The sequence below is a fragment of the Pantherophis guttatus genome, chromosome 11 (assembly GCF_059756535.1).
Source record: "Pantherophis guttatus breed Tessera chromosome 11, ASM5975653v1, whole genome shotgun sequence".
NCBI lineage: Eukaryota > Metazoa > Chordata > Lepidosauria > Squamata > Colubridae > Pantherophis > Pantherophis guttatus.
This window is the reverse complement of record NC_142073.1, coordinates 3,807,696-3,824,106: the sequence shown is the minus strand read 5'-3', so window position 1 is coordinate 3,824,106 and position 16,411 is coordinate 3,807,696. Positions and strand designations below refer to the sequence as shown.

Sequence of the window (16,411 nt, the reverse complement as noted above, 5' to 3'; positions counted from 1 at the left end):
TGTCCCAATGTCTTTGTGGTGCCTTGGCCAATTCCCTTTTCTCCATCCAGAAGTGCTCCTTTTTTTAAAAAAATCTTCTCTTATTCATAGTTATTATGAGCTGCAGATTAAAAACAAGGATCCATCTCCATTGTTCAAATATTAGACAAAAGTGCAGACTTGCCCAGAGGTTCAGGCATCAATAAGGCATTCCCTGAGCTTCTGTTTAACAAAACATTGATTGTTCTGTCAATGAGCTCAAATTGTTCTTTCTCTAGAATTTGGCTTGTTACAGGCAGTACTTTCTAGCAAATGTCCATCTAGGTCAACTTTCGAACAACAGCTTCTGGGAAAAACAGAGGTGACTATGGACAGGAAGGTCTTGTCTCTCGGTGTTTCTTCCCAGGAATAGGCTCTCAATGAGTGGATGTCCTTTGGACCAGGTTTCGCTGTAGGTCTAATACTGTGAAAAGAAAATGGAGGAGAGAGATTATTGAAATTTTGAGCGGGAAAATATAGACTTGCAGAGGAAGTTGAAAAGCAAGGAGACAACCAGATCAGGTCTGGAAATAAGAACGGCTGGGCAGGAGGCCACCAGGAAGCAATCCATCTAGAACAGACTTGGAGTGACAACCACTAAAGATAAGAACTGCCATGCAACTGAACATCTAATGGCCAACAGAAGGCAGAGAAGATATAAAAAGGAAGGCTGGTCAGGGATTAAACGGGAAGCTTTGAGGGACTTTGATTGACTTCACCATTCCTGGAAGTTCTGATTGGATTCTGGCATCTGCTCTTTCTCAGCCCAATTTGCAGTGGGGGGAAACCATGAGTAAAGATCTACTTGTAGGAGTAACTCTTAAGCAAACTGACTCCAATAAAGCTGTTGTGGGTTAACAGAGGCTCTGTGTATGCTGTGTGTTCCTTTCTAACTAAGATCTGAGCGCCGGTGTCTCCATTTAAACGATCCCTACGAAATCCTCTCTGCCCACCTTGTTCTGGTTATCTGCTCTGAAGCTTCCATTAAACTTATCTAGTCTTTGGATTAGGGAAAATGTAAGGTTGGGGCAGTTGTGGACAGAAGTCACGTCGTGTGCCTCAATTGGGGGAGGGGGGGGAGTTGAAATAAAGAAAATAAATGAAGTCCAAATGGAAAACCGGACAATTTATGGTAACCCACCATAGCCTTAGCCTCCCCAGTGGAGTTTCCTCCACTGTCCAGTAGAGAGACAGCGATTGTATTTCACATTAACCCATAAATTTATTGCTGAGTAAGGATTTCTTTTTCTTCTTCGTTTTCCTTCTAAACATCTCCCACCCTCCATGTCTGCCTGTCTGTCTGTCTATCAACAATCACCTTCATGGGATCACCTGCGAATTCTAGAACCGCAGGAGATGCGGGGAGATGACAAACAACAACAACAACAACTATGCACCTTCTCCGTAACCTAGGCAACTTTATAAAGATCTCCCCCCCGCCCCCCGTCAAAGTGGAAGGTTTGTGGTATTGCCCTTCCAATGAAGTTGTGCTTTGGAGTGTGTTCGTTTGTGCTAATTAAGTTCCTCGGTTCCAGCTAACAACGAGTTGATGAAAGAGAAGCGTGTGCCCTCATTAAATCCGTGGGCAGTTGGAAGGCTGCACATCAAAGGGAACAGGTCAGCTCCAGAGTGCGGTGGCACACACACGTGCACACACACACACACACACACACACACTTTTCCCTGAAGTGCCTCAGCTGCAAACCTGTCAATTATGTCACCCTTTCTAACTTCCCTTAGGACAAAACTTGCTGCTTCTTGCTGGGTCTTGGCTCTGTCAAACATTATCCAAAGCTTGTTCTTTGCCTCTGATTCTCTCTCTCTCTTTCCCACCCTCTCTCTCTCTCTGCACGCACGCGTGTGTGCGTGTGTATATCCTTCTGAAGGTGGAGCCCTCCTGCAATAAAAAGAGGTGGGGGGACAACAACTTAAAATGAAGTGAAGGCAAATATCCGAAGTTTCCCCCACTATCACCCTGGCGTGGCAAAGCCGGCCAGAACAGATAAAACCCACCCCAGTTTCAAGATTTGCTGTTTCACTGCCTGTCAAGTCCTTTTTCAGATGCTTCTTTCCTGCTTGGAGACATCAGACACCTTTGCCTGGGCTGTGAATCGTCCTAGGAACTTTCCTTTTTAAATCTACTTTTTTAATACCAAGGATCTTTTTTTCCTCCCCCCTTTTTCTTTCCTTTTTGTCTTTCCTTTTGTTTTTTGTTTTTTTTTTTTCCTTTTCAGTGCCTGTCTGAGCCGTTCTGTCATGGTTTTGTACCAGGCTGAACTTGATCATTCTCTGCTCTTCTACATGGGAGCCACGGTGCTTTACGGTGGCACGATTTTTTATCGAGCGAAGAAGAACCGAGTGGAGAAAGCCCCTCCTTTCCTCTGGGGACTCCTGTTGCTTTTGACCCTGGAAGTCCTCTGCTTCACCACCTTGAGAAATTCCCTGGGCTTGGGTCTCTTCTCCCTGGCGTGCCTCGTGTTTTGGTGGTACACTCCTGCGCAAGCGATGCTGCCCGTCAGCCATAAAGCGGTGCTGATCACAGGTAAGGGAGATGGAATGTCTAAGGATGGGCTGGCTGTCCCACCTTCTCGAGTGGAATGGCCAAGTTGGAATTGGCGCCGTCTTCTCTCAAAGAACTTTTCTAGAGGGCTTGGGTTTTCCTTAGCTAACGTCTTTTCTTTCATGAAGGTGGATTGATCTGCTTTGCCTGATGTAGAAATAAGGATGTATTTTTCCCCGCTCCTCAGATTGAAATACTTTGAGGATACTTTGGACATGTGTGAAGGTTGGCATGGGTTTTTGGGGTAAGGATGCTTTCTGATGCAGGAGCTGTAAATGGTGAGGTGTCCTTGGTACTTACTGAGCTTGGTGGTTTCCTCGCAGATGTTTCATGACCCAACTAGGGCACATCATCAGTGCTAGATGATGATGAAGAACTAGCACTGATGATGTTCCCTAGTTGAGTCATGAAACGTCTGCAAGAAAACCACCAAGCTCAGCGAGCACCGAGGATCCCACCATCCTCCTCCTCCTCTTCCTCTCTGCAAATCCCCTTCCCTTCTAGCACTGACAATGTTCCCTAGTTGGGTCATGAAACGTCTGCCAGAAAACCACCAAGCTCAACAAGCACTGAGGACCCCACCATCCTCCTCCTCCTCTTCCTCTCTGCAAATCCCCTTCCCTTCTAGCACTGACAATGTTCCCTAGTTGGGTCATGAAACATCTGCCAGAAAACCACCAAGCTCAACAAGCACTGAGGACCCCACCATCCTCCTCCTCTTCCTCTCTGCAAATCCCCTTCCCTTCTAGCACTGACAATGTTCCCTAGTTGGGTCATGAAACGTCTGCCAGAAAACCACCAAGCTCAGAGAGCACCTCATTTCAACCCTGGGCTACAAATGTTCTCCTTTATTGATTGTAAACTGTGAAATAATTTAGGGATCTTCTGAGTCTGTCACCTGGCCTTTTCTCCCTTTTCTTCCCATGCAAAAAGGGAATGGGCAGCCTTTTCCTAATCCTCTTTTTTGGAAAGGTTAACTAGCGCAGCTCTTCACATCTGACAGGTGGCTTTTAACAGTCGGTGATAAATGGCAACAGACCAAGTCCAGGAATGGGTGGCGGTGGGTGTGGATAGCACCTTGACACAAATTGCTTAATTGCTGGTACAGCACCTTGCCAAGAAGAGCATGTCACAGGCGGGATGGAGCAAGGGAAAAAAATTCCTCAATGGACTCTGAAAATAATAGTAAATCTCTTTCTCTCTCAATATCTCTCTTTCTGTCTCTCTCCTCTCAATGTTTCTTCCTTTTTCTCTCTCCTCCCTCCCTCCCTCTCCCTCCTTCTTTCTCTCTCTCTCTATATATATCCCTGTTTTACCCTCATGCGCTCTCCTCTCAATCTGTCTCTCCCACTTTGTCCTTCTCTCTCTCTATCTCTCTCTTGCTCACTCTCACTCTTTCTCTGCATCTTTCTTTCTCTCTTTTTCTCTTTCTGTCTCTTTCTCTCCAACTCTCTCTCTTTCTTTCTCTCTCACGCAACCCAAAATGAGAATGAGAGACAGAGAAACAGAAAACCTAAAACCATAGAAGGTTGATCACCGTTGCATTGGTACTTTTGTGCCCCGTTTTCTTTCCTTTTGGTGCTGTGCTGAAAGTTTAGATGTACTTTTCTCTCTCTCTCTCTCTCTCTCTCTCTCTCATTCTCTCTGCCTCCCTCCCTCTCCCTGCTTCCCTCCCATCCCCTCTCTCATTCTCTCCCTCCTTCCCTCTCTCCCTGCCTCCCTCCCTCCCTCTCTCTCCCTCCCCCCTCTCATTCTCTTTCCCTCCCTCCCTCTCCCTCTCTCCCTCCCTCTCTCTCCCCCTCCTTCTCTCTCTCTCTCTCTCTCTCTCTCCCTCCCTCCCTCTCTCTCTCTTTCTCCCATATTGTCTATTAGCCATTGGAAATGGAAAAAACATGCGGTTTGCATGATGAGTGTTGGAGAACAACTGGATTGACACTACCAAAAGTTCTCATGTCCACATTTTAAAAAAAAAGAAATGGTCCTATTTTGCCCCCATGGAAGAAACCTCAGCCATTTCATGTGTCACTTGAAATTTTTGCAAAAGAACGTCGAGACAGACATGTGCCATTTCCATTCCCACATTCCACAAGGACTCCTGCTCACATACCTTACAGCCAAATAAATACCAGTCATGGCCAAAAGTCCTCCCCCGCTCCCTTATTCTTTTATTTATTTTTGTTCCTTTACGTTCCTCAGCTTTGCTGGCTGAGGAACTCTGGGAGTTGAAGTTCACAAGCCTTAAAGTTGCCAAGGTTGGAGACCCCTGCATTAGCAGGATGGCTCATTCCCAGCAAAGGGAAGCAAACCACACTTTGGCAGCTGTTCTGGTCAAAAACGTTGACTTGCCCTCTTCTTTAGGTTGATTGACGCAGGCTGGGTTAAGTTTCACAGAGACAGATTTGGCTACACGGTGGGAAGAGATCTCAATCCTAAATCTAACCTTGGATTCCATTATCCAGATGTGGGATGGACTCTTCTCCCTAGAGCCTTTCAGGTGGCAGTTAGGCTCCCATCCTTTGGGGGATACCCTTTGTGGGGCCCTTCTCTGAGCTTGCTTTGTTTGGTTACAGGCATCTCGTTACCAAACTAGGCAACACCCTCAGTGCCTAGTTTGGTAATGATGTGCCTACAACCAAACAACCAAGCTCAGAGAGAGCAGTGAAGATATCACCTAGTTTGCTAATGAAATGTCTGTAAGAAAACAACCAAACTCAGAGAGAGCAGTGAAGATGTCACCTAATTTGATAATGAAATGTCTGTAAGAAAACAACCAAGCTCAGAGAGCACCAAGAACCCCGAATTCAACCCTGAGCTGCAAATTATGCTGTTGTGTCGGTATCAGCCCAAGTAATAATAATAATTAAAAAAACCCAGGTAGAATTAGACGGTGAATGTGACTTATTTCAACACCACAGATGTAGTGATTAAGGCATTGGGCTGGTACCAAGGAGGTTATACCAGTGGTGTAATCTGAACTTTTTTACTACCGGTTCTGTCAGCGTGGCTTGGTGGGTGTAGCTTGGTGGGAGTGGCAGGGAAAGGATACGGCAAAATCCCCATTCCCTCCCCACTCCTGGGGGAAGAATATTGCAAAATCTCCATTCACACACCACTCTGGGGCCAGCCAGAGGTGGTATTTGCTGGTTCTCTGAACTACTCAAAATTTCCGCTACCGGTTCTTCAAACTGGTGTTTGTATGTAGGTCTTTGGTTATTCGGGTCTTCTTCCACGTAAAATTGGAAGTGTCTTGGCGACGTTTTGACGAAGTCTCATTCGTCATCTTCAGGCTGGTGTTCTCGGCTTCGTGCTTCCAGGAGCAATGTGACATGGCGTCGCCAAGACGCCAATTTTACGTGGGAGAAGACCCGAATAACCAAAGACCTATATATATATATAGGTATATATATATACATGCACGCATATATACACATACACATACACATACACATACACATACACATACACATACACATATACTTATATTTTTAATGGCTTCTTTGATAGGAACCGACAGTGGAATCGGCCATGAGCTCGCCAAGTACCTTGACAGTTTAGGGTTTACTGTCTTTGCCGGCGTGTTAAACGCAACGGGGCCCGGTGCCAAAACGCTGAAGGAGACCTGCTCCGAAAGGCTTTCCATCCTGCAGCTGGATATCACCAGTTCTGTGCAAATCAAGGAGGCTTATCTTGAAACAAGACGGAAGTTGCAAAACGAAGGTATGGCTTTGTTTGCACTTCTCCCGCCCCTCTGTGATCCTCGTTCTTGCCGATGTTACATTTATTTATTTTTTTGCAAAGGTCCAGAAAGGAGAAGGCCTGTTGATATTGGCCTGAGCAGCCTAATCATCTTTCAAAATCAGAGGCTGACATCAATGTTTACCTCCTTTTAGAGGCTGATGGAATAAACAGAATTGAGATAAAAGATCTATCTTAACGCAGCTGCATGTAGTCAACTTAACGGTGGTGGCTACAAGCTGGACGATTGCCCGCTGCTGACCGTTGCCCAATATTTGCAGTCTAGATAATGAAAAACCACACACAGTTATCCATCAAATTGTCAGCTTTGGCAGCTGCTCCACCCCCTCCTTTGGTAGTGCAATTTCCTGAGAAACTGAAATGTCCCCCTGTGGGGGGGGGGAGAGGGGGTTAAGGGGATTGGTGCTAGGTGTTAACCCCTTCTTTTGTGTTTTGCCTGGAGGAGGTGGTTCTTTTTGCAGGGGGGGAAGCCTGTCAGCCTTGGCCATATTAGGCCGGAGGCTCCAGTGCTGCCTCCGTAGGAGGGGGGATTTAGGAGAGGGGGTTAGTAGACATAATAGCATTCTTCCTGTCGGTCAAGATCAGGGCGATCCAGCATCTGGAGAAGGAGTGGTCAGGGGGCTGGATCGGGATGGAACAGATGTTGATTGGAGCATGTGACCGACGGGGTGGAAAAGGGGATGGTTTTGGGAGCTTTGACTTACTGAAGGAAAACCCCGGCTTTTCAGATTTGGGTTTTCCCAGATGTGCCAGTTTACCTATTCTAGTAAAGAGAACTTTGGAAAATGCTTGCTTCCACGTCTTTACTTGGAGTTGGGGTTTTCCTGGAATGCTGACACAAATATTGTCAGATCTCAGCACTGTGACATCCAAATGCTGCTATTAAAAAAAAGAGAAAAAAATCAATTGTCTTATCTAATGTCTGAAATGCAATCAACCCTACTTGTCAGGCATGAGGTTTTGGGGGTAAAGATCTCATTTATGGGTCCCCCCCCCGTTCCTTCCTTCCATCTCAGAAAGGCTCTGTTGTTTACAAGTCTCTGAGTTATGTCTGTTTGTAACCGTTTACGTTCCAGAGAGTTATTGCTTATTAACAGTATTTAGAACGAGCACTTTATAACATTCCTCTTGGCTTTAATTGACAAACAGTTCATTTGGCTGCTGGAAAATCTAAAAGTTGCTACTTCTCAGGAATCCTGAGATGTCTGATTTTGTTCATTTGCTTTAAAAAGTAGGCAAAAGAGAAGAGTTTGGTAAGATATGCATGCAAAGCAAGGAAGGAAGGGAAGAAGGAAATGAAGAAGGAAGGGAGGAAAGAAGGAAGGGGAGGGAATGGAGGGGAGGAGGGAGGGAAGGAAGGAAGGAAGGAAGGAAGGAAAAAAGAGGAGGGAGGAGGGCAGGAAGGAAGAAAGGGAGAAAAATGGAGAGGGAGGAAGGAAGGAAGGAAAAACAGGGAGGAAGGAAAGGAAGGAAAAAAGGATGGAGGGGAGGGAAGGAAGAAGGAAGGAAAGGAGGAAGGAAAAATGGAGGGAGGGAGGGAAGGAAGAAAGGAAGGAAAAACAGGGAGGGAGGGACAGAGGAAAGGAATAAAGGAAGGAAAAATAGACAAGGAAGGAAGAAAAGAGGAAGGAAGGAAAAACAGGGAGGGAGGGAAGGAAGGAAAGAAGGAAAAACAGGGAGGGAGGGACAGAGGAAAGGAATAAAGGAGGGAAAAATAGACAAGGAAGGAAGGAAGAAAAGAGGAAGGAAGGAAATACAGGGAGGGAGGGAAGGAAGGAAGGAAAGAAAGAAAGAAAAACGGAGGGACGGAGGGACAGAGGGAAGGAAGAAAAGAAGAAAAAACAGACAAGGAAGGAAGGAAAGAAAGAGGAAGGAAGGCAAGAGGGTAGGGGCAGGGGCAGGGGCAGGGCAAGGCAAAGTTCTGGGATAGCTTCCTTCCTGCCACGGGAATTCATTATTTCACTTGTTAGCCTTTCCTTTCTCCTTGCCAGAGCTTTGGGCTGTTATCAACAATGCAGGAATCCTGGGGTACGTAGCTGATGGAGAACTGCTCCCCTTGAGTTCTTACAAGCAGTGCATGGATGTAAATTTCTTTGGCCCTGTTGAAATATCCAAAGTGTTCTTACCGTTGCTCCGGAAATCCAAGGGAAGGATTATTAACATCTCGAGCCTGGCAGGTGAGTTATGCTCGTGTTTTCCAGCAAGTTGTAAATTTATAGACCGTCACCTGGGTTGGATTCTGTTCCCTTAGCGGCCACTTTTCTGAACCTTTCGGAGCTGTCGCATGGGAGGCTGCCAAATGAATCACGAATCTAACGATCAGACGGCAGGAAAAAGCAGATATGTCAACGCTAAACAATTGAGCTATCTAATGTTCAAGAAGATTTAGTCTGGCACGTTAGGAATGGGGCACTATCACATTTCTAAGCTCCAAGTATTTATAGCCATGCCAAGGCCAAAAATGCAGGGGAAATATGGACTGGCCTATTTGTGTGTGTGTGTGTGTGTGTGTGTGTGTGTGTGTGTGTGTGTGTGTGTACACATACACTTGTCTGCTTGTGTGTTTTGCTACTATGCAAACCAACAGCTCCCTTATCTTTCGAAATTTGTACTTCTCCGAGTATTGCAATGGAGCTTGCCTAAGGCCAAAATAAAACATGCGTTAAAGAAAAGCGTGCGGTTATTTACTTATTCACAAAAAGAATGTACAGAATTGCATTTTATTGGTGTTAACATCACATATGATTTCCCTCTAGATTTCTAATAAACACAATGCAGCCTTCGGATCAAATCTGTCAATTAAAATGGGACTTCTTTTTCCTTGTCTATTAAATGCCATCTTCAGAAAGTCTCAAACAAAAGATGGGATAATGCAATAATAATAATAATAATAATAATAATAATAATAATAATAATAATAATATTATTATTATTATTATTATTATTATTATTATTATTATTATTATTATTTTATTTCTATACCGCCCTTCTCCCGAAGGACATGATATGATGTGATATTCTCATTCCCCATACTGTGAAAAGTATTTCTTACAGGAGGAACATGAATTGCTTGAGGCTCTTTTGTCTGGTAGCTAAAGAATTGTGGGTTGTTGTTTTTTTTTTAAATCCAGCTACCAGAGTTTCAGACAGTTGGGATGGATGAATCAGAGTAAAAAAATGAGGCAATAGGAATAGCAAACTTGTTTTTTTATTAAAAGAGAGAGAGAGAGAGAGAAAGAGAGAGAGAGGGAGGGAGGGAGAGAGAGAGAAAGAGAGAGAGAGGGAGAGAGAGAGAGAGAGAAACCTTGTTCAATAACAGTATCTGTGAGATCTTGGAGTCTTAGTGGACAATCATCTAAATCTGAGCCAGAAGTGTGCGGCAATAGCCAAAAAAGCCAACACAATCCTAGGCTGCATTAACCGAGGGATAGAATAAAGATCAAGTGAAGTGTTAATACCACTTTACAAAGCCTTAGTAAGACCACTTGGAATACTGCATCCAGTTTTGGTCGCCACAATGTAAAAAACGATGTTGAGACTCTGGAAATCGTGGAGAAAAGAGCAACAAAGATGATTAGGGGACTGGAGGCTAAAACATATGAGGAACAGTTGAAGGGATTGGGTATATCTAGTCTAGTGAAAAGAAGGACTAGGGGTGACATGATAGTAGGCTTCCAATATTTGTGGGGCTGCCACAAAGAAGAGGGGGTCAAGCTATTTTCCAACCCACCTGAAGGCAGAACAACAATAATGGACAATTGCAAACCATCAAAATTGTAAGCGGATAAATATTAGAAGTCCTGTGATGGTCCAAAACACTGAATAACTGACTAATTTCTTGAAGGCATGGGGTACTTAAAACCTGGCAATATTTTTTTTTCCAATATCCTTTAAGGAAAAGGAAGAGGAGAGGAAATAGAATAGAATAGAATAGAATAGAATAGAATAGAATAGAATAGAATAGAATAGAATAGAATAGAATAGAATAGAATAGAATAGAATAGAATAGAATAGAATAGAATTATTTATTGGCCAAGTGTGATTGGACACACAAGGAATATGTCTTGGAGCATACACTCTCAGTGTACATAAAAGAAAAGATACATTCGTCAAGAATCATAAGGTACAACACTTAATAATAGTCATAGGGAACAAATAAGCAATAAAATCATATTAGGAAACCGTCAATATAAATATAAAAAAGAAGACAAGCATTTCATAACTATATTTAGCCAGCAAGAACTTAGACCTTTAACTTGTTTGCTGCTAAGAATCTTGTATTTAACATCGGCTTAACGTTTAGCTTTTCTTGAAGATTTTAGTTCTCCATCAATAAGTCACTGTTTTGATTTGTCTCATAGGAGGAATCCCAATGCCACTGTTTGCTGCCTACGGTGCCTCCAAGGCAGCTCTTTCCATGTTTTCTGGTGTTATGAGGCAGGAGCTGTCCAAGTGGGGCATCAAAGTTGCCCTTTTTCACCCATCAGGCTTCAAAACATGTAAGTTCTCTATCCATCAGGCTTCAAAACACATATGCCGTGAGATTTCACTCCCTCTTTCTCCCAACTCTTGAGAAAAGTCCCCTCCAGAGGAACCAAGGCTCTCAACCCAATATCAGAAATTGGCTGTCAGTCATCTAGCACCTGGTTTCGCTTTTTAAGATCCAAGATTCCATGAGTCTCAACCCTAAGATGCAAAGCACATTTTTTCTAAGAGTTTGCAAACTGACTTTTCCCAAGGGAAGACTTGGATTATTGATTCTTTCATAATTCAATTCTACCAGCCATTCTTTTCAGATTCATAAATACCACTTCTGAGACCTTTCTCTGATGAATTTCCTAGAAAGTACTTTTATAGAAAGGCTGTCTGTCTAAATTTGACATCATGTAGCTGAGCCAATGCTTGCATGGGAAGATGGTTTAGGGGCTTTTAACTTGATCCCCAGAATTCTTCTTCTTCACCAATATATCCCACGCCAACCTATGGAAGAAGCTTGAACGGTGTAGGCTCTCCTGCCATCTGCTTCTCTCTATTTATCCTGATCGGATTTATAATTAGAATTAGAATACTTTATTTGCCAAAGTGTGGTTAGACACACAAGGAATTTGTCTCCGGTGCAGAAGCTCTCAACGTACATGCAAAGCCACGGAATAATCATCATCACAATCATAATCATACCAATAAGAGAGGGTAGTAAAAATAAGAAAGATAATAATAATACTATAGTCATACTACATGGGTAAGTATATAGAGACTTTAGGTAGCACCCTGAGAATGAGGTGTCCAGCAGGGGGATGGCCTGACGGCAAAAATGGTCTCTGTGTCTAGTAGTTTTGGCATGTGATGCCCTATAGTGCCATCCCAAGGAGAGAAATTGAAACAGTTTATGTCCAGGATGTGTGGGGTCTATAGATATTTTCCCAGCTCTCCTTCTGACCTTGCAATGTACCAGTCTTGTTGTGGCCGCTGGTGGCCAGTGGAGCTGGCAGCAGAGTCGGACAGTGAGGAGGTTGGGGAGGAACTTGGGCCAGTCCTGGGGGCTGGGGAAAGCTCGGACAAGAGCTCTGCGTCAGAGGCAAAGAGGGAGATAGTCAACAGCGAGGCAAAGGAACAGCTGGAGCCCATTCCCAGTATGCGCGTGCACAGAGCTGTCAGAAGACAAGAACAATTAAGAAAGCAGGGTCGACTCGGGAGTAAGGCCACACCTTGCCCCTCCCATAGGAAATAAAAGAGGAGCAAACAGGGAGTGGGCTTTTGCAGGAAACAATTTTCTCATTCCGTGACTCTGAGAGACTCTGTGCCAAGTTTTGCCTTGTACTGCGGTTGGAAACAAGTTACGTGGCAGCTTGCCAAACGAGATAAGAAATATTCCTTTGAAAAACTGTTCGGACAAACCTTCCTGATTGTGAATGAACATAATTCACAGTCGTGTAAATAAAAGAGGTTTTGCCAGTAATTCCTGCCTCCTGCTTGTTAAGGGAGCCTAGGTCAGGTCTTCTCTGGAAGGCCGCCTGGATTGCAATTGTTCTTTTCGCAGTCTTAACTATCCACTGGGAGTCTTTTATAGGAATAACTTCTGAAGAGAAACCAAAGAGGCTAGACATTCCAATAAATAAATAAATAAATGAATTCGTTGGTTTTCTAGCAATCGGGGGGAATCCTGAAGACTGGAAAAAGGAAGAACAGACAATTATGGAGAGCCTCGCTCCAGACGTGAAGAAAGATTATGGTGATGATTACATCCATAACTTGAGGACGTACCTCAGTCAGATGAATACGATTTGCTCAGAGGATCTCTCGCCCATCTTCACTGATGTTCTGCATGCTTTACTGGCTGAGCAACCAAAAGGTTTATACGCTCCAGGCAAGAATAGCTACACCTTGCTTCTCGTGTTCTGTTATTTTCCTCTCTGGTTTTATGACTTTTTCATGAGCAAAATAATATGTAACCCTCACATGCCTTATGCTCTCCGAATGTCAGAGCAAAAAAAGCAGGTCGTAAATTGAGTAAGAAGTCCACACGCACCCTTCAAAAAGAAAAAGAAAAAGAAAAAGAAAAGAGGAAGTTGGTAGTCCCTCACATTTTCGACGGTTTGTGCCCTATATTTGATAAGTTGTTCAGCTAAATTACGCAACCTAGGAAACCAGTAAACCATAAACGGAGGTAGAGGTAGATAGGAATATAAGCGTAGATTTTAAAATGGTACCGAAGAAAGAGGTTTTAACCTTATAATAGCGAACATCTTGTGATAACGCCTTCTAAGGTTCACCTTTGTTTTGAGATGGAGATTAGCTTTTTCTGGAATTGTATTTTGTGTTTTGGGGCAGTGCTGAAAAAAAAGTCTTCCCTTTTCCAAAGATTCATATCTATATTTTTTCCCCTGATCTTTTGTTTGACCTCATCCAATCAATACTTATTATATGTATACCCAAACAGAACACCCCCCCAGCCAATCAGAGCACAACCAACCCCCCATCCAATCAGAGCACAGCCAAGCCCCTAACCAATCAGAACACACCTCCACCCAATCAGAACACAGCCAAGTTCCCACCCAATCAGCTCACACCCCCACTAGCTGTTAAAAGGAAGAGACAGCTGCGATCTCACATTGCTCCTGGAAGCACGAAGCCGAGAACACCAGCCTGAAGATGACGAATGAGACTTCGTCGAAACGTCGCCAAAACACTTCCAATTTTACGTGGGAGAAGACCCGAATAACCAAAGACACACACATATATATATAATTAATTTATATTTTGCTGATAAATAAAGAAATAATGCCTCCTCCCACATGTTGGGGTAGACCAGGTGTCTTGATAGAAAAAAACACACACACATATATATTCCCACCCATGATTTTGCTCAGGAGTATATAAAAGAAAAGAAAAAATGTATTCACCTGGAATCTTCTTCTGAAAACTTTAGGGGAAGAATGTGAATGGATTCTATGCAGATATGTATGAATTTGCATCATCTTGTTGTGTTTTTAAGACATAACAGTTAGTTTGTCCTTTGTGCCAGTTCATGCTTAAGGCGCTACCCTGAATCAACCTGACCTGACATCAAAAGAAGAAAGAACTGACATCTGACCTGATTCCTAAATTACTTGATGGAATTGCCAAACCAAAAATGAAATAAACCTAAGAGATCATAAAAGTTTGTCATTAACAGTAATAGCAGCTGTAGTCAAAGGTTATACTCCGCCTGGGCCAGTTCCAAGAGTGCCAAGAAGGAGGAGAAGAAAGGGTGGGGGGGAAAGACATAGATATACTTACTTTGCAAATAGTGGTTAGTAAGAATGGGTTTCCTGCACAGGAAGAGGAGTTGCAGACCGTTATCTCTTTAGGTGTCATAGTTTTAGGCTGCCAATCAGATTTCTGGAAGGGGATGGGACTTCCCAAGGACTCCTCCTGCGGTTATGAATTTATTTATGGCAACCCCTGGAATCTCCTGAAGTCAGGTGTCTGAGGTCTGGTGAAAATGCCTACAGATTTCTGAGAGAGAGAGAGAGAGAGAGAGAATCAGGACAAGCCGTCGAATATACCTTAGGAAGGAAGGAAGGAAGGAAGGAAGGAAGGAAGGAAGGAAGGAAGGAAGGAAGGAAGGAAGGAAGGGTTCTGCCCCAGCTCTGGATCCCAAGGAGTGTGACACACACCAAGCTCCAAAAACTCCGTTTATTACAAACAGACCCCTTTCAAAATGCAGGCTTCCAGTGCAAATGTCCTTATCAGCCTGCTATAAAGTACAAAGAATAAACAAAGTCCGACAAAGGTTGGCAACCAGCCCAGAAACCAAGATGTGATAAGAAACTCACTCTCCAAAATGCTCTGCGTAATAATTAAACGTTGTTTCCAGCAGCAATTGCTAACTGCGTGTGACTTAAATAGGCTAAGGGAGTGGCCAATTAGTCCCAAGCCTTATTCTCGACGAGACCTCCTCCTCCCGAGTAGCCACTCCTGCCTTCTGGCAGCTCTGCATGCTCGAGCATTGAGGAGAGGCTCCTCCACTTTACTCTCTGCACTTGAAGGAGCCTCTGGAGACTCTGAAGGCCCTGACTGAGTCTCTGCCTCTGGCACCACATTCTCTTCAGCCTCCTCGCTGTCCGACGCGAGCGCCGGCTGCACAAGGTGCTGGCGCAACATTACACCAGCCTCCTCGTCGTCGGGATCAGCCACAAGCTGTGCAGGCCACTGGCAGGCCACAACAGGAAGAAAGGAAGGAAAAGGAAAACTCAGCATCTTTTGTGATATCACAACATTGTTAGCCTGACCCATGTGATTCCCAGCTGCTGGAAAAGGGGGGGGACACAAAACAAGCCCCTCCTTCCACTCTCCACTAAATAAATAAATATTCTAGCCCATTCTAGCATGCTGAGCACTGGGTTTTAGCACAATTGTTGACAGGCTGTGTCAACAATTACGGCATTAATTACTCAAGGATGCTTGGTCAATAATGACTCATCAGAATTCCACAGCCTTCTGGCCAGTCGCAAAGAGCCAAAACGGATCATTTATGAAAAGAAGCAATGAACGAAACAGAAGACGAGGAGAAAGGCAGAAAGAAAAACTTGAGAGTGAATATAGAATTTGCAATGTATTTGGGACGCTGCCCACCTTGGATCTCAATAAAGGAGAATATTTGTAGCTCAAGGGTTGAAATGAGGGTTCCTTGGTGCTCTCTGAGGTTAGTGATTTTCTTGCAGTCATTCCATGGCCCAAACTAGGTAACACCAGCAGCACTGATGATGTTACCTAGTTGGGTAATGAAACGTCTGCAAGAAAGCCACCAAGCTCAGAGAGCACCAAGGACCACCTCTGATGTCGACAGGAGGTGTCAGCCATCACATGTACTTTTGTGTCCCTCCTCTGTTCAAATCATGTATGCGTAAATAAATATTACTCAACTTTAAGAGCTTTCCAAATTTGCTCAGAGAATGTCTGTGAATGCTCCATTGGCAAAGTCTTTGTATCCACAATTCTAATTGTAACCTGGATTAAATATTGAGACGTTTGCGTGTCTACAAAGCTAGAGTTGGTACAACGCTTCTGTTGTTTGGGTTATTGTCCATTCGTTTGGGTTATGCCAAATATTTGTAAGGTTGTATGGAATGAGACGATGTAAAAGAAAAGCAAGAGGCCCCCACAACAAGAATCCCCTTGGTCTGTATCATAATAAACATATATTTATTACATTTTTTTTAAAAAAAATTATTTATATGCCGCCCTTCTCCGGAGACTCAGGGCGGCTTACAGTGCGTTAAGCAATAGCCTTCATACTTTTGTATATTTTTATACAAAGTCAGCTTATTGCCCCCACAAACTGGGTCCTCATTTTACCTACCTTAGAAAGGATGGAAGGCTGAATCAACCTTGAGTCTGGCGAGATTCGAACTTACTTTAATTGCAGACAGCTGGTGTTAAATTACAGTGCCTTGTCTGCAGAGCTATCCAGGCTCTTTTAATTTGATCTTCAGCTTCTTGAGAGGTAACAGCAAGTCCTACAGCCCTTTGCCAGCCAACTTTAAACCACACAACACAAAAGAGATTGGGAGAGACAAACAGGTGTGTGAAAGAGGG

The 16,411-nt window shown here is 43.8% G+C and overlaps 1 protein-coding gene across 1 annotated transcript; it reads left to right on the top strand.

Annotated features, from left to right (window-relative positions):
- The first annotated feature begins 1,756 nt into the window (after positions 1–1,756).
- HSD17B2 (hydroxysteroid 17-beta dehydrogenase 2) lies at positions 1,757–16,026 on the top strand. The gene is made up of 5 exons (XM_034426530.3): positions 1,757–2,560; positions 6,083–6,295; positions 8,326–8,511; positions 10,696–10,833; positions 12,480–16,026. Exons 1-5 carry the CDS (start codon positions 2,275–2,277, stop codon positions 12,839–12,841), a joined length of 1,185 nt encoding a protein of 394 aa, XP_034282421.2. The 5' UTR covers positions 1,757–2,274; the 3' UTR covers positions 12,842–16,026.
- The last annotated feature ends 385 nt before the right edge of the window (positions 16,027–16,411 follow it).